The 25455-nt window shown below is 40.5% G+C and overlaps 1 protein-coding gene across 1 annotated transcript in view; it reads right to left on the bottom strand.

The window, feature by feature from the left end:
- LOC126253074 (syntaxin-8) overlaps positions 1–25455 on the bottom strand; it is an 81462-nt gene that overhangs the window by 9716 nt on the left and 46291 nt on the right. The window contains exons 3-7 of the mRNA XM_049954168.1: positions 11977–12063; positions 8491–8666; positions 3230–3322; positions 1064–1165; positions 369–503 (exon numbers count right to left, since the gene is read on the bottom strand). Coding sequence (XP_049810125.1) covers positions 445–503; positions 1064–1165; positions 3230–3322; positions 8491–8666; positions 11977–12063 — 517 coding nt within the window. The 3' untranslated portion in view covers positions 369–444. The remainder of the gene's footprint in view (positions 1–368; positions 504–1063; positions 1166–3229; positions 3323–8490; positions 8667–11976; positions 12064–25455) is intronic.

The raw sequence follows: 25455 nt of genomic DNA, 5'->3' as shown, positions 1-25455 counted from the left end.
TTATTTTGTACAGGAACTGCATCTTGAAGTATTTCACATGTTGCTTCGGTGATACACTGCTGCATACATCGCTAAGTAGACTATTTGCAGAAAATATAAAAGTTTATTTTTGAAAAGATCACATTATTTTCTGAAAACTTTCTAAGTGATTCTCCTACAGTGCTTTTTACCTTCTGTTTATAAATTCCATATGCTGTAATTTCGTTCCTAATGTAAGCACGTTCAGAATTTCCCTGTTCTCCTTTTTCAGTAGAGCTTATTTTGTCCCCCCACTTCCCCTACAGAAGTGTCACCTCATAAGCCACAGACAACACTACATAACCAAAGGGTCTCATATAAACAAATTTTCAGCAAAAAATCACACTTACACCATCTCTTGTACAAAATTCCACATCAGCCTTCGAGTTCTGTTTACAACCATCCTTTCACGTTTATACACCAGCACTATGCAACAGCGACAGCCACTATTGCTATGAACAACAACACAATGACTATCCAGTAACCTGAAAAAAAAAAAAAAAAAAAAAAAAAAATATTAAACCAAGGCAATATTGTGATACTTTTTAAAAATGAATGCTCATGTCTTTGACACTTCTATAATGTGTGGTACATACACTATCATTTATAGAATAATGCATTGTATAAGAATAGAATGAACATTTAAGTGTCTTAACATTTCAAATGCATCAACATTGTATAGACTGAAATATCAGAACGACATGGGACGTGATTTTGAACTTCTACAACTTAAAGTTCTAGCCTTCTATAAATTAAACCTTATTTAGATGTTCAGGTACAAATCGTGAAGAAAGCAAGTTAAAGATTGCCACATGGGACAACAATGTAAACATGGTTGAGAACTTTTACCAATCATAAAGAAAGGTAAGCAGACTATTGGCCTTCATTAAAAGGTATATCTTTGTTTTCAAGTAGCAGTCTTCCTTAATAAATAATAATAATAATAATAATAATAATAGCTTGTATATTATATTTTTAAAGATTTGTCAAAAACGTAACATTCACTATTTAGATGTATCTTGATGTATCAAGAAATGATACTCACCCCATGTTTTATCCTTCTGTCCAACAACTCTTATTTGCCTAGTCCCATCTACTATTCTCGCATCTGTTCTGTCCATATGATCAGCCAGATCATCTATTACCTCTGTGAAAAAAAGAAAGGTTTTATGTATGGCTTAAAAACCATTCCCATATGGCAATAGTGTAAAATGAGGGTTACTGAGAAGTGCACCCAAGACATACACACTGTGGCCCTTACACCTCCAACACCAGTAAGAAAATAGAGTGACCAAATTTTACTTACTGTGCATATACAGTATAGTGGGAAGAATGCATGAATGAATCTATAGGTGATCTGAGAGTGTATAAGATGCAAAATCTGGAACATAAAGTTGCTATCTCTGGCAGTAACCATTTTCCTAAGCTGGCTGGGCACTGAGCTGAACTAAGATTGGGTGACAGAAACAGTTCCATCATTCCTTTTTGCTCCAACTCTATGCCAGATTTCATCTATCGTAGTGGCTAAAAATGAGGGCATGCCAGTCTCTCTGTAATCCCATGACCAGATGATTTCAGTGTACGAGAGATCTATGGGACACGCTGGCAAGAAAAACAACTGAACATCTATTGTAACAAGGTAGGTCAAGACAGCATCGGCATCATGTGGTCTTGTATTACCTTGCTGAAAAACAACATCACGAGTCCTTAAAGGTATGTGATAGCCACTGGTATTAATATGTCAAAAATGCAATGTCTGCCACACAAATTATCAAGTATGCATACCAACTACACCCCATAATATCAATGCTAGGTCAGGCCTCGCCAAAATTTGCACTCCTGAGGCATGTTCACACTTCATGAGTCCAGCAGTATGCCAAAGGCACTACATGTGGAAAGCTTAGGAAGACATGTTTGCAACACAGTGTGACTACTTCTAAGATGCGAATATTGCAGCACACTTTTATTAGTACCCATAGTGCTTATTTTCAACTTTTTATTTTTCCATCAAAGCAATAACTTTACTACTTACTGTAATAATTACATTATACACTGCTGATACTGTGAGCAGCACTACAGAAAGCTTTACACACAGCATTAAAATTCAGTTATGATGTTTATTAATTTATATACATTTTGATTTTAGAATATGTAATATATCTGGTACTAGGATTCATGATACACACTCGAGTTAGGTAAATTAAAATCTGTTAAACCCAAACACTGGAGGGACTTTCTCAGCTTCATAACAGAAAACTGTTCACAGACAAATGGTGAACCAAAAACTAAACTAACTTTAGCAGTTTGTCTATGCAGTCAAGGCTTTTGCTCTAGGGATAGCATTTTATAAGATTGTTGTAAATTGTTGGATTGGGCAAACATGTCATTGAACTGGGTGCTACACAAGAGGTGCATCAGCAGCTACAAGCAAGAATGGTCAGACAAATAAATCAAAATCAGTCTTGCACATGCAAAGTCTTGGAATCATGATGAAATGTTTCAATTGCAGAAACATACTCAATCATGTCTGGTCCAGAAATTACTGCCTCAAGTTCTGGGAAACATTCCATGTCATGAACATAAAGCTGATTTTTGCATAGGATTAATTTTTGTTTTATATAATCAATCTTGTCAACCATATCTGTTACGAAATAACTCTGCCGTTGCATTAAAGGATGAACGTGTGGTTTCAGTTGCCTGAGACTGCAGACGTGTGTGCAAGCTGTGTTTGTGTGCGCGCGCGCACGTGCGTGTGTGTCTGTCATTGACAAAGGCCTTAACGGTCAAAAGCTATAATTGTGAGAGTCTTTGTTGTACCTATCTGCGACTCAGCATCTCTGCTATATGGTGAGTAGCAACTCTCCTTCTCTAGTATTATTAATATAGCATCTAGTTGCATTTGTAGCATGTAAAGATAAAAATTAAACTAAACTTTCTTAAACTATAGGCATTACTTCAAAAAACACATTCACAGATTTACTACATATAAGGAAATAAGAAAATCTTCAATCCTGTTGACACACATTTGCAGTCAGCTTATCTGCCCAATATTTTGATAAGAGGAGGAAATACAATGCAGAGATGCGCTGTCCACAGAGGATGCAATGAAGAATTATTATGCATTTTCTAAGGAAACACACTTTTTTGACTAACAACATGTAAACAAATACTATTCAATACTTAATACTTCATATTTTCTATGGCTACTTACCATTTTGAAATTCCACTTCATCAGTTATAGCTACAGCAATCTGTTTTTGCCTGGATATTATTTTAGAGAGTTCATCAAGACCCTGGTCTTGTGCTGTAATAACAATACATATGTATGTTAACAGAATTCCCCTTAAACTAAATAAAAGGAAAATTTCATTGCCACAGCTCATATGACATGATACAATAGCCATACTCAATGCATAAAGGAATGAGAAAAGACAACTACTCACCATATAGTGAAAAGTAGTAGTTGTGATGAACATATAAAAAACAACTTGACCATCGAAGTCTAGCTTCTGAACAAGCATCCTTCTTTAAAGTATTGCTCTCTCTCTCTCTCTCTCTCTCTCTCTCTCTCACACACACACAACACACACACACACACACACACACACACACACACACACACACAGAGAGAGAGAGAGAGAGAGAGAGAGAGAGAGAGAGATTCTCCATGGGGTGGAGGACTGACTGGAGGGAGAGAGTGCACGTGTTTTTCAGCACATTAAAAATTAAGTATAATTTTATGTATACCATTCCAAGGCAACTGACGGTGCAATCATAAAAAATGAATAGGCATTGGAAACTTCTAAGCTTCAAGAAGTCACAGAATATTACAGTTCCAAACACTCATTATAATATTCAGTTTCCAAGTATTAGATTTTGATATAATAGCACTAGAATGGCTACATAATCTCCTAATTTATTGAAAGCAAACAAAGATATATTTAATATATAAGAAATTATCAGCCTCGACTGCGGTAATGAAACCCACCTTTACCTAGGTTTCAGCCCAAGTAATTCAGCCTTCTTCAAAACATATACCTGATTCTATAATATGTCATGAGGGCATGGTCTAGAAATAAAACTAAAACAGCCTGAATAGGCATAGTCACATTTTAAAAATGTGGTACTGAGGTACTATGTGACTACACCTAGTCAGGCTGTTTTAGTTTTATTTATAGACCATGCCATCGTGACATATTATACAATCAGGTACATCTTCTGAAGAAGGCTCAATTACTTGGGCTGAAATCTAGGTAAAGGTTGGTTTCATTACCACAATCGAGGCTGATATTTTCTTATATATTAGATTATCACGATTGCTGACTGGGCTGCAATGTTGAAAGTACTAAAAAAAAGATATATTTACTTATGATGCAAAGACAATTTTTATTGGATCTGTGTTTTGAGACTCCAGTCCAAAGGCTGGTTTGATGTAGTTCTCCTTGCTAGCCATCTTCTACAAGTCTATTCACATCTGAGTAACTAGTAACACCATGATCCATTTGAATCCATTTATGTATTCATTCCTTGGCCTTCCTCTACAAATTTTACTATCAAACTTCTTTCCTTTACGAAATTGATGGTTCCTTGATGCTTTAGGTGGTGTCCTATAAACCTTTCCTTACTTTCTTTATTCTCCAATTCTATTCTACCTCCTCACTAGTTACTTGATCTATCCCTATCTATATTAGATGTCAACAAATTCCTCGTTTTCAGAATTGCTTTACTTGCAATAGCCAGTTTGTATTTTCTATCCACTTTACTTTGGCCATTGTCCGTAATTTTGCTGCCCAAATAGCTAAACTCATCCACAACTTTTAGTGTCTCGTTTGCTAATCTAATCCCCTCAGCATTGACTGATTTAATTCAACTACATTCCATTATTCTTGCTTTGCTTTTGTTAATGTTCGTATTCATCCTATATCATCCTTTTAAGACACAGTTGAGTTTGTTCCACTGCTCTGTCTCTGACAGAATTACAATATCATTGGTAAACCTCAAAGTTTTTATTTCTTCTCCCTGAATTTTAATTCCTTCTTCTTGGTTCCCTTTACTGCTTGCTCAATGTACAGACTGATTAACATTGGGTATAGGCTACAACCCTGTCCCATTCACTTCTAAATCAATGCTTCCTTTTGATGCTCCTTGACTCCTGTAACTGCAGTCTGGTTTCTGTGCAAGTTGTAAATAGCCTTCGCTCCTTGTATTTTGACTTCAGAATTGCAAAGGGTGTATTCCTGTCAGAAGGTGTCTACAAATGCTGTACACACAGCTTTGCCTATCTTTTAACATAAATTCTGTGGTCAGTACTGTCTCCAACATTCCTACTTTCCTCAGAATCTGAACTGAACTTCCATAAGGTCATATTCAGCCAGTTTTGCCATTCTTCTGTGAGTAATTTCTTTTGGTACTTTGCAATTATGATTTATTAAACTGATAGTTTAGTAACAGTCACACCTGTCATCACCTGCCTTATTTGGAACTGGAATTATTACATTCTTCTTTAAGTCTGAGGGTATTACATCCACCTCGCATATATTTTACAAACTTGGTGGATTACTTTTGTCGTGGCTGGTTCTCACAAGGATCTTAATAATTCTGAGGAAATGTCTTATGATCTAGGTGTCTCAGTTTGACTTACGTCTTTCAGTGCTCTGTCAAACTCTTCTTTCAGTATCGTATATCCTATCTCATGTTCATCTACTCCCTCTTCCTTTTCTATAATACTGCCTTGAAGTTCATTTCCCACGCATAGGTATTCTTTCCCCCTTTCCCTTCCTTACTTAATAATGGCTTTCCATCTGAATTCTTGATACTCATAAAAGCACTTCTCAGTCTTTTTAATTTTCCTGTATGCAGAATGTATCTTTCCCCTAATTACACATACCTCTATAGCTTTGCATTTCTCATCTAACAATTCCTGTTTCACCTTTTCGAACTTTCTGTCACTCTCATTTTTTAGATTGTATTCCCTCTTGCCAGCTTCATTCGTTGCATTTTTATATTTTCTCCATTTATGAATTAAATTGATGTCTCCCATGTTATCTACTAGGCTTTGTCTGTTTACCTATGTGATTCTCTGGTGGTTTCAGTATTTAATTTCTTAAAGGTACCTATTTGTCTTCTATTGTATTCCTTTCTCCTTTTTCTGAGAACTGATGCCTTATTGTACCTTTAAAACTCTCAGCATACATTGGTTCTTTCAATTTATCCCTAACCCATCCCCTACATTTTTGGAATTGCTTCAGTTTTAATCTGCAGTTCATAACCAAAAAGTTATGGTCACAGTCCACATCTGCCACTGTTAATGTTTTAAATGTGTCCAGGTCTTTTCCACTTTGTATTAAATTATGTCCTGGCCAGATTTCTACCAGGTGGCTTCCTCTTCTATTCCTTTTACATTCTACAATTTTTTCTTTTCTTCCTTTCATACTATCAAACTTACAGCCTCCATAAGAGAATGAACTAACTTGAAAAAAATATTACTATGTGTATTATTAAAGGTTTACTATAAAAAGGTCAGAAGATATCTAGGTTCCACTAGAGAACAGTTCTTTTTTCATCAGTAACTTTATAGTTAATTAATTACTTGCATTTTCTTTAACAGGAACAGGAAATTGTTTAATATACAGGTTTGCTATGGATGAAATAATTTACTCCATATTTTTGAATTTTTTAATAAATAATTACTTAGGAGTCATGACTCTACAGCAGATGTTGATGAGATACCTATCGAGATATTAAACACATTTAAAGGAATGTTTCCTCTACCTATAAAATAGGACCTGTGCCATTGGTTTTCCAGGGGAGTCTTATCCTTAGTGGGAGAGATTCTGAGTAATAACGGCAGTGGTTTATAGGAGAAACAGTCCTGTTTTTATGTTAGTAATAGTAGAATAATTGAGAGGAAAAAATATTCAAGTACCCTCTGAGCCTAGTGAGTGAATGCACGTGTGCATAAGTGCGCATGGGAGGGGGAGGGGGGAGGAGGATAATATAAAGGGTGTTTATAAATGAATATCGGGGTTCTAATGCTTTATAATATGTATTACATGTATTATATTAAACTTAACAGTTATAAATGCCATGTTAAATGAAAGAGCAACTCAAACAGTTTTACCAAGAACCTTATAAATGTTCAATGTGAGCACCATTTGTCACACGGCACACATGAAGTCTATAGCCGAGTTCTTCCCAAATGTTGATAAGTGTGTCTCCAGTGATTGTACCAACAGCTGCTTCAATCTGGTTTCTTAATTCAGGGAGGTCTGCTGGTAGTGGAGGCTCGTACACACGATACTTGATGAAGCCCCAAAGGAAAAAATCACATGGCGTTAGGTTGGGTGAACATGGAGGCCATGCACAGCAAACCCTGTCATTGTCATTTGGGAAGAACTCGGCTATAGACCTGATGCGTGCCGTGTGACAAATGGTGCTTACATTGAACATTTATAAGGTTCTTGGTAAAACTGTTTGAGTTGCTCTTTCATTTGACATATCATTTATAACTGTAAGTTTAATGTAATAAATATTATAAAGCATTAAAACCCTGATATTCATTTATAAACACCCTGTACAGTAATACATGGGTAACAAACAGTAACCATAAAATTACAAATGGGACAACAAAAAATGAAACTCAAGAATGACAGAATCACGTTAAAACAGGACAGGCCTACAGCTATTCAGTAATGCTATCAATGATGTTTAATGTTTATTTTCAAGAAGCGATAAAAGAGTGCTAAAGGTAGAAATATAATGTGAGAGTAAAAGATATCACTGTATAACAAAGGAAGACAACTTAATTAAACTGAATGAATATGCAGTGTAACACAAATTTCTGGATATTGGTAAACAAAATAGAAATTACAGTAATTATTATCAATAAAATCACTCACTGGTCGGAATTCAAACTAGTGTTACATATGGTACTGTCACTTTGTATTTCTAGTGGTGCTCCTCAATGTGTATTCAGTGGCTCAGCAACCAAAATGAAGGAAGATTAGATTTCAATGTCACACTGATGATGAGGTCATTGGAAACAGAAGCTCCACTAACAAACAAAACAAAGCAGAACAAAGGTGTTTTCTCTAAACTGGATAGTATAAGCAACTCCTACGCACCCTCCATTACTTAATACCAAACCTGCAAATAGGCCTGCAACTACTCTCCTAATGAGTCAGTACAGGTAATTATTTGAATGTATGTCAGTGTCTTGTCATTATTCTGCATAGGTGATGACTACGTACTATACGTAGCTACTCTTGCTTGGGGACTATAGTGTATGTGGAGTGACACACTCCAGGTGTGAAGTAAAGGCTGATTTGTTCTTCTACAGGGTTTAGCAGTTTAGTCAGTACAAGGACTAATTGTTGTGGGCAAATAATGTTAATGAAGTCATTCACAGTGCAACAGAAATAAAACAACACATAGTGTATATCTTTCTGACACTGAAAACTGCACTCAACTGACCTTGCACCATTCTCTGCTGCTGTTGTCGAAGTTCATCCACACTAAGATTTTCATTCTGTGACCCCTGAGGATAAATATCTTCATCTGCCCATCCTACAGTTCTGCCACTAGCAACAGATGACTGTGCTGGATTCTGTTGAAGCAGTCTCGACCTATTCCTTTCTCCAAAAGTGTCTCTTCAAGAACAAAATAAAGTGTTATATTTTATTTTCCACATAGTATATTGAAAACATTTTTAAAAAATGTATAATCGAGCAACCAGAAATATTGTTACAGAACAATGCTGAAGATTAGCTACATAGAATGGATAACTAACAAAGAGACACTGAATCAAATCAAGGAGAGTAGAAATTTGTGGTAAATCTTACCTCAAAGAAAGGATAGGTTGATAAGGACAACCTGAGGGTTCGACATATTGCAAATTTGGTAATGAAGAGAAGTGTGAAGTGTAAAAACAGTAGAGGGAGACCAAAGCTTAACTGCAGCAAGCAGGTTCAAATATAAGTTGCAGTACTAATGCAGAGATGAAGAGGCTTGCCGAGGACATACTACTGTGGAGAACTGCATCAAACTGGTTCCTGAACTGAGACCATAGCAACAGGGCAAGTACACACAAAAACAAAAATCATTAACAACTAAAAGAGATCTGCAAACTTTTACATCAGCAAATATAATATTTTAGTATTAATTTCCAAGTTGTTGCTTCATTGCATTGACCTTGACAGCCAACTTATTTGTATATTTTTGAATTTATACTGCATCTACTCCTCTTTGATGAACATTGTGTTTTTTTTCTATCTATTGGTTTTATGCGAGTGTGTGTATAATATAATACATTTTACTTTCAGATATACCATAAAATTACATTGTTTGACAAAAAACGTTAAGCACCCAGAATGTGAGGAGGAAACAAAATGAAACGTTGCAAGTTAAGAAGGTGTGTGACATAATTTCAGTGATTACACAATTGAGTCAGATTTACAATGAACTTGGAAGAATGAGCCCATTATCAGTATGGCGTTATTCCCCATCTGGCCTCGATGTATGCGCTGATTGAGCTGGTAAGGTTGTCATAAAGCCATTGTATCCTCTCTTGAGGCAAGCTGGCCTTTGATAACCTGGATACTGGCACTGGAACAAAGTTGGTGTCTGAGCTGATCCCATATACTTTCTATTGGAGACAGATCTGGGGACCTTGCTGGTCACAGAGTACCTCAACATTACACTGACGATTCACAGAGACACATGTAACATGGCACAATGACACTTTTACCTGAGAGGTAGTACCTGAGGACACACGATGTTCATGATGTACTATTGTGTATTCAAAGTTCACTCAACCAGTACCAGCTGTGACCTGAAGTCATATCCAGTAATACCGCTTCTCCAAAACCTCCCCATGTCACCACCCTACTCACCGGAGGTGGTCATCTGGGCTAGTGCAGAACTGCAATTTACCATTGAACACAATGTGATGCCATTCATAAGCTGTCCATGCTTCCCAGTCATGGCACCACTCCAAAGCAGTTGATGGTGTTTTGTTAACGGAAGCCTATGCATGCGACTGTAATTCCCTAGTCTAGTGGCTGCTAGTCTCTGATCAAGGGTGCTGGATGGCACAGAATGTTGCAGGTAGTCCATTAGTTGTTTTTGGATGGAAAGTGCAGATGCAAAGGGGTTACTATGTGCTTAGTGCACAATACTGTGATCCTCCTTTGTGATGTTTAGACATGGTCAACCTGATTTTTCCAAATTTCTCCTTGTTTCATTCATGACTTGCTTATGGGCAAGGATGTTGCATAGTGGGTGAGGATGGGAAGATAGTGGGGAGGATATAGACTTAAAAAAAGATGGAAGCTGGTAATGGGTGGTATTATCAAATAATCAGTTTATTATGTTATATTAACACAAATTATCTACAGAGGAATGGTACAAGAGATATAAATAAACCTGCAGAACAATTAGTTTGGGTTCCAAATAAATGTAGAAAACATATGAGCCAATAACTTCAGTGCAACTCACCTTAGACTATACATAAAGGAAGTCAACATATGTACCATTTGTAGATTTAGAAAAAGCTTTCAACACTGTTGACTGGAATACATTATCATTATACACTGAGGTGACAAAGCTCACAGGACAGTGATATGGACATATGCAGATTGCAGTAGTGTCACATACACAAGGTATAAAACAGCTGTGCATTGGCGGAGCTGTCATTTGTGCTCCGGCAATTCATGTGAAAAGGTTTCCAATATGGCAATGGCTGTACAATGGGAGTTAACAGACTTTGAATGTGGAATGGCAATTGGAGCTAGCCCCGTGGGACATTCCATTTCGCAAATCAATAGAGAATTCAAAATTCCAATATTTACAGTGTCAAGAAAAATACAAGATTTCAGGCATTACCTGTCACCAAGGACAAAGCAGTGACCAAAGACCTCCACTTAACGACTAAGAGCAGCAGCTTTTGCATAAAGTTGTGAGGGATAACACACACACAACACTACTTGAAATAGCTGCGGAAATCAATGTGGGATGTATGACAAACATAACTGTTAGGACAGTGCGCCAAAATCTGGCATTTAAGGGCTACAGCAGCAGAAGACTGATGCGCGTACCTTTGCTAACAGCACGACATTGCCTGCAATGCCTCTCCTGGGTCTGCGACCATATGACCACGGACGATTGGAAAACCACGGTCCAGTCAGATCAGTCCCGATTTTGGTTGGTAAGAGCTGATGTAGGGTTCAAATGTAGTGCAGACGCTATGTCAAGTTGCTGTACTGTGCCAGGCAGAAGAATGTCCGGCAACAACGTTAGGAGGTACCCCATGACCTTCGTCACCTCAATGTATATCATCTCCAGAACTTGACTGACCAACAATAACAAAGGATTTATGTGTTTTTTGCAATGCTCACTGACATAAGGTACTTATTTTCAGTGGGAATGGATTTTAAAGTGACGCATCACAACTTCTCAATAACTGTGATTCTGAAACTGTTAAAATTTCTGACATATCGCAAATCAAAGTATTGTGTGCTGCATACTTGACATGGTATCATTATTGTTCTCACAACTGTGAAATTAGATTACTGAACTGCAAACACAATACATTCATTAACTTGAACTGGCAGTACATGATGGGAAACACATGGTGACCATTCTCAACTGTTCTCTGGATTATAGAAGATTTAAGAGTTGATATTTCTTCAGCCTTTCTTTAATTAATCTGCATTCCTTTTTAGGAGATATTTGAAATTGTGAAGTTTATTCAGATTTATTGAACTTCACATACAACTGTTGAAATCAAGAACCATGCATTAAAATGTGCAGTTGAGGAAGACTAATAAGAAAATGAAGGACTAGCAGCATGGTGAGCTGAAAGAAATATGAAATGATCACAAGGGAAACTGAATGTCATGTTGAGGAACAATGCATTATAATCTTTCAGTAATATAACACAGTTTCAAGGATTTGACTTACCGATCAACAAACAACTGCTGCATTTGTACTTCTCTGCTTTGTAGCTGTTCGACTAAACGTGACCGTCTTTCCGCTTCCTGCCGTGTTCTAAAACTGAATCAAGGACAAAAGTTCCACACGGTTTCCTATCTACACTATATTTATGCATAAAACATATTAAGAGGCTAGTTTTTTCTGTGTCATCATCCACCAGTATTTTCAGCTTGCATTTGCATGACTCGCCATTTGAAATACCACATAAGTAGGTTGGCTGTCTAGATTCCTAATGTCGCACAATTTAAGAGACAGGTAATAGAACCAAATGCAGTGTGGAAGAAAGTCTAACTATTCTATAGAACACACTTTAAAAAATTCATATTAAAATATTATTTAGATGTCAGTGTAAGATCTGAAGCTGCACCAACATTTTCAAAAGTTGTCTACTCTCCTATAGTGATAGGTTCATTGTGGTGTATTACTCCCTTTCCCTCACAATTCTGTTGTGCTCCATCCTCAACAATTTTACATCATCAACAATGTTACATCCGTTTAGGCAAACAACATTTCACACTCCTTGTGTAGTATAAGGAACGATGATTGTGACAGAATTATAAAGGGTGTTACAAAAAGGTACAGCCAAACTTTCAGGAAACATTCCTCACACACAAATAAAGAAAAGATTTTATGTGTACATGTGTCCGGAAACGCTTAATTTCCATGTTGGAGCTCATTTTAGTTTCGTCAGTATGTGCTGTACTTCCTCGATTCACCGCCAGTTGGCCCAATTGAAGGAAGGTAATGTTGACTTCGGTGCTTGTGTTGACATGTGACTCATTGCTCTACAGTACTAGCATCAAGCACATCATCAGTACATAGCATAAACTGGTTAGTGTTCATCACGAACGTGGTTTTGCAGTCAGTGAAATGTTTACAAATGCAGAGTTGGCAGATGCCCATTTGATGTATGGATTAGCACGGGGCAATAGCTGTGGTGCGGTACGTTTGTTTTGAGACAGACTTCCAGAACGAAGGTGTCCCGACAGGAAGACGTTCGAAGCAATTGATCGGCGTCTTAGGGAGCACGGAACATTCCAGCCTATGACTTGTGACTGGGGAAGACCTAGAACGACAAGGACACCTGCAATGGACGAGGCAATTCATCGTGCAGTTGATGATAACCCTAATGTCAGTGTCAGAGAAGTTGTTGCTGTACAAGGTAACGTTGACCACGTCACTGTATGGAGAGAGCTACGGGAGAACCAGTTGTTTCCGTACCATGTACAGTGTGTGCAGGCACTATCAGCAGCTGATTGGCCTCCACGGGTACACTTCTGCGAGTGGTTCATCCAACAATGTGTCAATCCTCATTTCAGTGCAAATGTTCTCTTTATGGATGAGGCTTCATTCCAACGTGATCAAATTGTAAATTTTCACAATCAACACATGTGGGCTGACGAGAATCCGCACGCAATTGTGCAAATCACGCCATCAACACAGATTTTCTGTGAACGTTTGGGCAGGCACTGTTGGTGATGTCTTGATTGGGCCCCATGTTCTTCCACCTACGCTCAATGCAGCACGTTATCATGATTTCATATGGGATACTCTATCTGTGTTGCTAGAACATGTGCTTTTACTAGTATGACACAACATGTGGTTCATGCACGATGGAGCTCCTGCACATTTCAGTCTAAGTGTTCGTACGCTTCTCAACAACAGATTCGGTGACCGATGGATTGATAGAGACGGACCAATTCCATGGCCTCCACGCTCTCCTGATCTCAACCCTCTTGACTTTCATTTATGGGGGCATTTGAAAGCTCTTTTCTACCCAACCCCGGTACCAAATTTAGAGACTCTTCATGCTCGTATTGTGGACGGCTGTGATACAATACGCCATTCTCCAGGGCTGCTTCAGCGCATCAGGGATTCCATGCGACGGAGGGTGGATGCATGTATCCTCGCTAACGGACATTTTGAACATTTCCTGTAACAAAGTGTTTGAAGTCACGCTGGTACGTTCTGTTGCTGTGTGTTTCCATTCCATCATTAATGTGATTTGAAGGGAAGTAATAAAATGAGCTCTAACATGGAAAGTAAGCATTTCCGGACACATGTCCACATAACATACATTCTTTCTTTGTGTGTGAGGAATGTTTCCTGAAAGTTTGGCCGTACCTTTTTGTAACACCCTGTATAAAGTACAGAGTAAAGCATAGAAGATATACAGTGCATGAAAGTTTGTTTTCTTATGTGCAGACATTAACCAGGAGGTGTGGAATATGAGACAACGACAAGGTGTGTCGACACGTAAACGGCTTCACCTGCTGTGCGTGGGGCCTTTTAAGTTTTGGCGTTTTGGCGTTGTGGCTTGTAGGTGGCTTGGCCATCAAGGAGCAACCACACTCTCCAAAAATGAAAACAAAAGACAAGATGGTTTTGCATAAAAAAAAATTAATCTTGGAGATCATGTTAAGCCTTTGAGGCATTTGTAACGTAGTATGAAAAGTTGTGCTCTACTCTAATTCATGAGTCACTCTAATGATCTTTACACCCATTCAAGGAATTATATATGTCTGTAAAAGGAAAGCAGGGGATGTGCTTTTTCATGATATGAGTGGAATTTCCTTCTTTTGCTCCAACAGCTACAAAAAGTGAAAAAGTCAAGCCTTTCCTCGGCTACATATGGTATTTCAGAGGCACTGATTAGCAGGGCCTCTACTTCAAAGAATCAATTATGGTGACCAGAAAAAAAGTAAATACATCATATAGCATGTCAGATAATAGATCTCATGAAATGTTCTGACTCAGCTAAAGCCTTAACCCAACAAGAAAAATGCTTCATTTGGCTCCCACTGTACAGGACATAGAGCATCGGAGCAAAAGAAAGAAAATAAAGAACTATAATTTTCCAAAATCTTAAAATTCAACGAGTGATAAATTATGGCCTTGCTAAGAGCAACAAGGATTAAACAAAGGGATAAACTACAAATGAACAGATGTAACTAAATTGTCTAAATACAGAATTAATCTGTTAAGAAGAAAGCAAAAGGTAATATTGGAAATCTGAAGACAAACCATACTTATACAATTGTGGTACAAGTATTTTGGCAATTTCAGTTAAATTATGTGTCAAGTAAACAATGTCAGCACAAGAATAAAAGAATGTTTTAACTGCAATGGAGTAATTTCTCGGTAGGTTTGGAGGAGAACAGCTTTTTGGTCAGTTATGAGAAGATTTCGAAACCTTTCGCCAGTGGGGACGCAGTAGTAGCTGAGCAACACTGTAGGGGTGCAGCTGTATGACACAGTGCAACCCATCTATCGCTGTGTTAAGACACTGGCCGTGCAGGGTGATGCAAATCATTGCAGTATATTGCCCTGTACATGCGACTGCATCAACTACATGATGAGAGAGTGCAGTTCATTGGAAAGGATGAACTGGTCAGAAAATACAGAAATCCACTTTGAAAACTTTTTCTTTTTCTATACAGCGACACAGTGTTTTAGTGTTATCATGTTTAAGAAAACTATGCAGTAACCATTTATTAGTGTAATAGAGTGTACATACGAGAGAATATTTGCATTGTATGTCCGTCAATACTATAAAACTGGCTGCAAAGGCTCCAGAGTGGTTTAAAAGTTTATTACAATTCTAATTTTAAGAAATTATCTGACGAAGTAGATTCAACAAATAAGAAACCATCTGACACTAGGAATGAATTATCTGACACTAGGAAGGAATCTGACAGAGTAGATTCTAATATTTAGGAACTATCTGCCAAAGTAGAGTCTAGAAGTAACGAACTGTCTGTCAAGATTGAAAATACAAAAGAAGAGCTAAAATTAGAGATAACACAACATTCCATACAGGAAATAGAAGCTACATTAACTAACACTGCAAATAGTTTGACCCAGTTACCTCAGAAGTTGAAAGATGAAATCAATAATCAATACAATTTAGTTAGCACCGAAGTCAATGAGAAATACAAAAAATGAGATGATCAAATTAACAAAGTAGGTCAATTTGACGTTAGAGCATTCAACTAGGTTTAAGAGAAAATCTCAAAGGTGAAAGAGTGTGTAACTGTTTCAGAAAAATGCAAAGAATTTAGAGAAATAGTTAACACACCTGAAACACTATCTAATTTGGAGGAACGATTACATGAATTTGTAAATTCTAATGTGCAAGAGAAAGTAGAATTGCTTAATAAAACACTCTTTCTAATGAAAGTGCTGAAGAACACAAAAAAGAATTACCAATACAAACTAAAAAGTGTATGTATCATCATAAAAAGGGAGACAAATAGGAACATACAATCTGAACAAGCCGGACTCCAAAGTCCTCTGGTTGTGGTTCAGACAAGAATATTCAAAAAGTTGCAGCCTCTGATTTTAACAACATTTTTCTCACTGTGGCTGAAAGAACAGGGAACCATAATAAAAAAAATCTCCCGCAGAAGCCATAGAGCTACTGAATCACAAGCAAATCATACCAAATATAGCACTTCATTTCAAAAGCAGAATTCCTAAAGAAGCTGCAAGAATCACAAAATTATTTAAAGGCTCTGGACTGCAGACGTGTGTGCAAGTTGCGTTTGCGTGAGGGTGTGTGCGCACGTGTGTGTTTGTGTGTCTACTGCTGACAAAGGCCTTAATGGCCGAAAGCTATAATTGTGTGAATCTTCTTGTTGTGCCTATCGCAACTCAGCAACTCCGCCATATGGTGAGTAGCAACTTTCCTTCTCTGGAATATCAAATAGGATTTTCAAGTCATATGCAGACTTCATTAGTCACATATTATGCTATTTATGTAACCAGTCAATCAAAACTGGGGCCTTTCTGGATAGACTGAAACATACCATAGTGATGCCCGTACAAAAAAGTGAGGAAAGGAATGTATTATCCAATTATTGGACCATCTCTTTGCTGCCTGTGTTCTTGAAGGTGTTTGAGAGATTAGTGTATGATGGGATTTATGGTCAATGACAAGAAATGGCTTATTGACATCTACATAGTTTGGCTTTCGTAAGGGATTCTCCACAGAGAGAATTATATTTAGCCTAACAGGTGAAACTCTAGGTCAATTAAATCTCAGAAGGTATCCAATGGATATCTTTTGTGACTTTGCTAAAGCTTTCGGCTGTGTAAATAATAAAACATTGCTATAAAAAAGCTTCCACACTATAGCATAAAAGACAAGCCTTTGATGTGGCTAGGATCTTATCTACACAACAGGAAGCAGAGTTATCTTAATAGAGGCAAATGTAACAGTAAACTCAGACTGGGGAAATGTAAAATACGGAGACCCCCAGGGTTCCATCCTTGAGCCACTGATTTTCCTGATGTACATTAATGATCTACCAATTACAATTAACGACAGAGTAAAAATAGTCATGTTTGTGAATGATGTGAGTATTCTGATGAAGTGTCCAACTCCCCAATACAGGATACAGCCCTTGACAGTCACTAATCAAATGCACAAATGGTTCATGGTTCACAGCAAACAGCCAAATGATAGTTTCAAAAAGCTAACATTATACAGTTTCAGTCAGCAAATAAAAAACTCCAAGTTCCTGAAGTGGAGATCAACAACCGAAAAATTTATGAAACCATACACACAAAATTCCTAAGCATCCAGACAGACAGACAGCTAAGATGGAAAGAGCAAAGTGATCAACTGGTCAAAAAAATTAATGCAGTATGTTTTACTCTGGGAGCTATTTCTCACCTTGTTGACAGAGAAATATTGCTTTTGTCACATTTTGCGTATTTCTGTTTTGTATTCTGCTATGGTATTTGTAGTAGCCACCAGAAAGATCGTGGGAGGCGCACATTGGCACGGCGCGTCACGGGCGGTAGTGGCCGCAAGTAGAGTCCCGTCCACCAGAGGGCACGCGAGAATTCGGACGCGACCTCTGCCGGCGTAACTACAAGAACAACAACAACTCCAGCAGCACGGGCCATGCCCAGTCAGTCAACATCGGGCATGCCTAGGACACAGTCCCGGTCTACGCTAAGTGAAGTGCGACGTAAACGTGAACAGTGTTACTACACAATTGGCGACGAGTAGGGTCGTTCTTTCGCGTGTTGCGTCATTGTTCCGGTTTCGCAGTTTCTCCACGGCATGGAGGATTTGGTGCGAGTTTTGGTTGCGCAGCAGATGGAACTCATGGCCACCATGAAACAAGTGCTTCCGGCGTTGCTCTCCACGCCGTCTGCTCCGGCGCAGTTCCCTCCTCCCTTTCCCCCGTATGACGAGACGGCGGAGGATTGGGACGCATATGAACATCGCCTTCGGCAGCATTTCCAGGCGTTTCATGTTGCCAATGCGGAGGTATGTCGTGCTCTCTTCTTGTCTTGGATATCTCCCTCGCTGTATCAAGTTTTGCGGCAGCTAGCGCCGTTGCAGGAACCCTCGTCCTTGTCTTTTGACGCATTGTGTTCGTTGCTGTCTTCATATTATCACCGCCGCACGCATGTTGTGGCGGCTAGGGTCGAGTTCTATCAATGCAAGAAACAGCCCCATCAGTCTTACTGGGCGTGGGCCGCTACCCTGCACGGTCTTAGTCGCAAGTGTCATTTTGTCACGGAGCAGTCGCGAGAGTCGTATGCCCACGTTATGGTACGCGACGTCATTGTTCGTTCGGCCCCTGATAGGGAGGTCCGGCAACGGGCCCTGCAGTTAGAAGACCCTTCCCTCGAGGAAGTTCTGTCCATTGCTCAATCGTATGAAGTCTCTCACGCGGCAGGTCAACAGCTGGAAGCGTGGCGTGACGTCGCGGAGGTTCAGGGTGGCGCGGCCGCGTCCACTGTGTCCGGGGTGGACGACGTGCGAGCGGTACAATCCGGCCGTTACGGCCGCTCCCGCACGGCGCGTAAACAGAATTCCGGCCACCGGACCCTGTTGCCGTCCTGTGCGTCGTGCTATATACATCACGATCGGTCAGAGTGCCCCCAGCGTTGGGCCGTTTGTCGCAAATGTAATAAAAAAGGTCACATTGCTAAAGTTTGCCGCTCAGCCTCAAAGGCATCGAAGGAAGCCAGTACAGAGGACATGGACGTTGACATTCAGGAAGTTTCATCGGGCCAGGCTCCCGACGCATCGGCCCACAAACTCTTTATCGAGGTGTCGGTTTGGTCGCGCCGGTTACAACTGCAAGTAGATACGGGGGCGGCAGTTTCGTTGTTGAATGCACAAACTTATTCCGACCTTGGATCGCCCCCGTTGGCGCCAGTTTACCGGCGTCTACGCGGTTATGGTAAACAGTTCATTCCCCTACTGGGTCAATTCACTACCGACGTGACTTACAAATCAGTCACTCGGCCTATTACTTTTATTGTTGTCAGTGATGCGAGCTCCGCTAACCTTTTTGGCCTGGATGCCTTTCAAGCTTTCGGTTTTTCTATTGCTGACACCATACAGTTGGTCTCCGAAGACGTTCCCTATCACTCATTGGAATCTTTGATCTCAGACTTTCCAGATATTTTTGAGGAGGGCCTGGGGCGTGTTTCCGATTTTGAAGCTCACTTAACGTTGAAGGCGTCGGCTCGCCCGCGTTTTCTACGCGCAAGACAGATCCCCTTGGCTCTCCGCCCTCAGGTAAAGGAAGAGCTAGACCGGCTGACAGCCCTAGGGGTCGTTCTTCCCGTTTCTTCCAGTGAGTGGGCTTCGCCCCTCGTTATTGTCAAGAAGCCCTCAGGAAACTTACGCCTTTGTGGCGATTTCAAGGCCACCATTAATTCCCAATTGGTGGTGGACACCTATCCTTTGCCTCGTGCTGATGAATTGTTCTCCGCCGTGGCGGGTGACCAATATTTTTCGAAAATCGATCTGTCGGAGGCTTATCATCAGATACCTCTTGATGAGGACTCCAAACGGCTGGCGGTCGTCAACACCCCGTTTGGCCTTTACCAATACCAGCGGTTGGCTTTTGGAATATCCAGTGCCCTGGCGATATTCCAGCGTTATCTTGAGCATGTCACGTCGACAATCCCTCATTGTATTAATTACCTGGATGACATAATTGTCACAGGCCGCAGCACGAAGGAACACTTGCACAACCTTCGCACCCTCTTTCTCAAATTCAGGTCTGTGGGCTTGCGTTGCAACCTGCATAAGTCAACCTTCTTCCAACCGTCCATTGAGTATGTGGGCTACACCATATCTCGGCATGGCATACAGCCACTAGGAAGTTTGGTCCAATGTATTGTCAACCTTCCTCGGCCCACTTCGCTGAAAGAGTTACAAGCTTTTTTAGGCAAGATAGCCTATTACCACCGGTTCATTCCCAGGGCTTCCACTATAGCCCACCCCCTGTACTGCCTTCTGCACAAGGGTGTGCCTTTTGATTGGTCGCCTGCCTGCGAGCGAGCGTTCACCTCGTTGAAGGGCCTCCTCACTTCAGCCCCTTGTTTGGCTACTTTTGATCCCCATAAGCCGTTGGTCCTGGCTACAGATGCTTCGCAGTATGGGGTGGGGGCGGTCCTGGCCCATCGCAACGCAGACGGTTCCGAGCAACCACTGGCGTTTGCGTCTAAAACGCTTAGTCCCGCGCAGGCCCATTACTCCCAGGTGGAAAAAGAGGCTTTGGCCATTGTCTACGCTGTTACCAAGTTTCACCCTTTCTTGTACGGCATGAAGTGTCAGTTAATCACTGACCATAAGCCGTTAATATCGTTATTTGGCCCCGCCTCTCAGATTCCGGATAGGGCGGCCCACAGACTACAGCGCTGGGCCTTATTCCTCTCTAAGTACCATTATGACATTCATTTTCGCCCTACAGGACAGCATGCCAACGCCGACGCTCTTTCCCGTCTTCCGGTGGGCCCGGACCTACGTTCGATCGAGAGGAGATTATGTGTTTTCATTTGGATGTGGCATCCCGCCAAGCAGTTGATGGCTTTCCGATCACTAGTTCTCGAGTCGCCAGGGAAACGGCGGCTGACCCGGTTCTCCGGCAAGTAGTTCGCCTCATTCAGCAGGGGTGGTCCTCCCGCCCTCCAGGCCGGACCTCGGACCCTCTTCGTAATTATTTTCTTCTACGAGACCACCTCTCGGTCTTGGAAGGAGTTCTCCTTCTGGCTACCGATGATACAGCTCCTCGCGTGGTTGTTCCTGCAGGTTTACGAAGGGAGGTCCTCACGTTATTACATGCGGGGCACTGGGGTGTTTCCCGTACTAAAACCTTGGCTCGCAGACATGTGTACTGGCCCGGTATTGACAGAGAAATTGAGCACTTGGTGGCCGCCTGTTCCCAGTGTGCGAGCCAACAAGCATCTCCCAGGGCAGCGTTCTCTTCATGGCCGCCGGCAACACAAGCATGGGAACGTGTTCACATCGATTTTGCGGGCCCGTTTCTCAATGGCTTTTGGCTCATTGTCATTGATGCTTATTCCCGATTCCCATATGTGGTTCGCTGCTCCACAACCACTTCAGAAGTTGCAATCCAGGCACTAGCAAAAATCTTTTCTGTGGAAGGTCTGCCAATCACTCTGGTCTCAGACAATGGACCGCAGTTTATTTCGCAGACCTTCCAGGATTTTTGTAGGCGCTTCGGTATTCGGCACGTTTGATCTCCCCCCTTCCATCCACAATCGAATGGGGAAGCCGAGCGCATGGTGCGCACATTTAAGACGCAGATGAAAAAGTATGTGCAAGAATTTCCTGCAGAGGAAGCCTTGACGTTTTTCTTGACGGCATACCGGACCACACCAATGGGCGACCGCAGCCCCGCAGAGCTCCTCCATGGGCGTCAACCTAGGACTCTGCTGCACCTCCTCCGGCCTGGTCCTCGCCAGTCTTCACACAACGAAGTACCTGGCTTTCCACTGGGTATGTCGGTCTGGGCCCGTGGGTTTGGTCGCAATCCACGTTGGATACCGGTGGTGGTCCTGCGCCGAAATGGCCGCCGGCTCTATACCTTGCAGGCGGGGGATCGGGTGGTACGTCGTCACCAAAATCAGCTACGTGCACGTTCGGGCACCCACCCTCCGACCTCTCGGACACCGGCTTCCCCATTGCCGGCACCTGTATTGGTTTCACAGGGGACGTTACCTCCTCTCCCCGCTGTGACTCTGCCGCACTGCGATGGTTCTCAGCCTTGGCAGCCTCCAGTGGCTCCAGCACCGGCATCGCCATCATTCGAGATGCCCCAGCGAGAGCCGGCCCCCCTAGCAGGTTCGGTTTCTCAGGGGGCTAGTTCACCTGTGGTTGTCCCTTCCCCTTCGTCCCCACCACTGGGTCTTGCCCCTCCCGAGGTGGAACGGGATCCGGAGTTCGACAGCTTGTCACCCGTTCTGTCCCGAGCTCCGGTTGTGGGATGACGGGGGCCTCTTCGTGTGGGTCACTTCCAGCCGTATTCGAAGGTTCCAGCTCGAGGGTTGGCAGATCCCCTCGACTCCGGCCATCCAATGGATGTGGAGGTCATCGCTCCTGCCCGACGCTCCACCTTCCGACGCAGTGGATCACAGTGGCTTCACCCCCCGAAGGAGGAGGAGTGTAGTAGCCACCAGAAAGATCGCGGGAGGCGCACATTGGCACGGCGCGTCACGGGCGGTAGTGGCCACAAGTAGAGTCCCGTCCACCAGAGGGCACGCGAGAATTCGGACGCGACCTCTGCCGGCGTAACAACAAGAACAACAACAACAACTCCAGCAGCACGGGCCGTGCCCAGTCAGTCAACATCGGGCATGCCTAGGACACAGTCCCGGTCTATGCTAAGTGAAGTGCGACGTAAACGTGAACAGTGTTACTACAGTATTATCTTCTGGGGAAATGCTACAGGAGTTGAAAAAGTCTTCAAACTACAAAAACGAGCAATGAAGTTAATATGTGGGGTCTCGAACAGAAAATCCTGCAGGAGTCTCTTTACAACTCTCAGGATGTTTACTGTTACAAATCAATATATATACTCACTGATGATGTTTGTAGCCAGCAACAAGGAATTATTCCAGTAGAACTGTGACAGTCACAAGCATAAAACAATACAGGGGAAAAATTTCCGCTAAGGCTCTGCAACTCTCACAAAAGTCTATAGGGGCATAACTGAGTCAGAAATAAAAGTATACAACAAGCTTCCCATCAACATGAAAAGAGAAATTAACAATATATAGGAAAGTACACACATTTCTCAGAGAGCAAACTTTTTATAGAATAAATGAATCCCTAGAGCAATAAGGAAACCTTCTGAGTAAAAATAGATGAATTTACTTAGATTAACCCTCTGACAGGCATGCCTACTGCTGTCACATGAGCAGGCGCATGTTGTAAAATTTACAACATGCTCATTTGTCAGTAAAAACAAACTTGTCTCGAACTAATTATTGTATTTATTAAAGTAATTCATATTCACTATCTTCAACATTTATAACAAAAAGGTTTTGTTCTTTTAGTTCTTTAAATAACAATTTAGCCAGTTTTTCTCACATATGTTCACTTTCAGAAAACCTTTCACAGACAATTAGTTTGCGAATTAATTCTGGCAATGTTGAGAAAAATGAAAAAGTAGTCAATGGCCATCTCCTTGTAATTCTTTAAAATGGAGTATCAGTCACATATTTTAGCTACAATGTCACCTCCACCTTTTGACAAGTACTCATGATTTCAGGTTTGTTTGTTTCTTCATCCGCCATTGCCATGTCATGCACAACAGACAGAAGTATGATAGCACAGTTTTTACAAGGAATATATGAAACTAAGGTCTTATCCTACTGAAATCCAAACATTACATTTCCAATTTCTTTTGTTTTGTTTGGGAGAAATTATGGAACAATTTCACATCTGTTCTTTGTCATTGTACCAATGTAAGTGATAGTCTTCTGCAGCAAATATTCAGAAAGGAGGTAGCTTGTGTACTGATTGTCAGCTGTAAGGTTCCTGTTAGAATTTTTTGAAGGCACCACATATATTTTCACACTGTCCTCAGGAGCATTAGATGCACAATATTGTCCAAACCGCATACAGCTTAGAAAAAACAGAAACCTATTGTAATTCATTGCAGTCCTAAGCAGTAGCATTCCTGTTCATCTGCTGCCCACAGTTCCAGTACATTAGCATGATGGCATTTTTTCTTCTCCTTCTTCTTCTTCTTAAAAAAGAAAAGTCCCAAACACAGCCATTATTTTGTCACTTTATTACCTCTTTAGCACGAGAATTGATGTGTGTCTTGCTGTTTATTTATACAGGTGTTTGTATAGTTTACAATTTCATCAATAAAGTCAATGTCAGTTACTTCCAAAAAAGCACTAACTTTATCAGTTATACCCATCACATTTCTCTTTGAATCTGGTGGAATTTGTACAATTTTTTCTGTTGGTTTTGATGTTTTAGCTCACTCACTTTTACACCAATGTCCAATGTGAAACTTTGTCTTTTCAATAAACAACCCTCGTCCATCTGCTGCCTCTTCGGGATCGTCACCATCCTCACCTTCAAGTTCAGATTCACTGGCATGGTACCATTCACTGTTTTCTCACTCAAATCTACTTTACTTTCCTCCAAGTCTGAAAGGTCTGGGTAGACTTTGTCACAGGTAATGATCTTCTTTGAGCAGTTTGCTAATTTCTTCACTGATACACCTTTTGAATTGGAACAAAACATCAAAGAAATAAAACAAATAAATACATTTAGATGTCAGTGTAACCAAAGTAACATTTAATGTGCACCTAAAAAAAAAAATAAATAAAATAAAATAAAATAAGATAAAAAAATAAAGAGTAAGTATAGTTCACTTTTTAGTACACTCTGGACATTCACTGCTGAAACAAAGCTTGCAACTGTCACACCATCAGGCGTGCATTGCACTTTTTACAGCATTCGACACGTAATTGAACAATTCAGAAAACAAATTGAGAAAGCAACTTTAACATTGTCGAGGAAACATCAACAATGGAATACCTGGCAGCAATGGCGCAGTAGCTCAAAGTTAAGGCGTCAATTAGGCATAAAAACTCCTGCTGTTGTACTTTTTACAACAGCGCACCCGCTCAAGGGGTTTTTAAAAAAAACTACTGCTCTTAAAAGAAAATCTTTACCTAGGTGATGAAGACAAAATTGTGTATTCCCAACATTAATTATAATGATAAAATGTAAATTTATTTATATCACAGGTTAAAATGTGTACTACCATTTATTTTACACTATGAAGTATTTACTTGAATTTACTTATGGGAGGAAAAAAAAAATTTGTATTTTAATTTAAATCACAATGACAAAATGTAAATTTATTTGTTTATTTGTGGCACTGAGATAAAAATGTGTACTTCCATTCATTCTGCTATTTTAAGCATTCACTTGAACTTATACCAGTAAAACGCAGGTCGTAATACTGTCTGCAACCAATTGTTCATAGAAAGTAAGTATTTGTATGATACATAAAATGCTAACATAATTTTGTATTATTTCACTTGACTTGTCCTATATTATTAGTACACACTATGTACAATGAGTGATCAACAGAACCAAATAAAAAATCAAATCAGATAAAGTTTGAAACATGA

Source organism: Schistocerca nitens, chromosome 4, assembly GCF_023898315.1.
Source record: "Schistocerca nitens isolate TAMUIC-IGC-003100 chromosome 4, iqSchNite1.1, whole genome shotgun sequence".
In the NCBI taxonomy this organism is placed as follows: Eukaryota; Metazoa; Arthropoda; class Insecta; order Orthoptera; family Acrididae; genus Schistocerca; species Schistocerca nitens.
The sequence above is the reverse complement of the archived record's forward strand: the minus strand, read 5'-3'. Positions and strand labels throughout refer to the sequence as shown.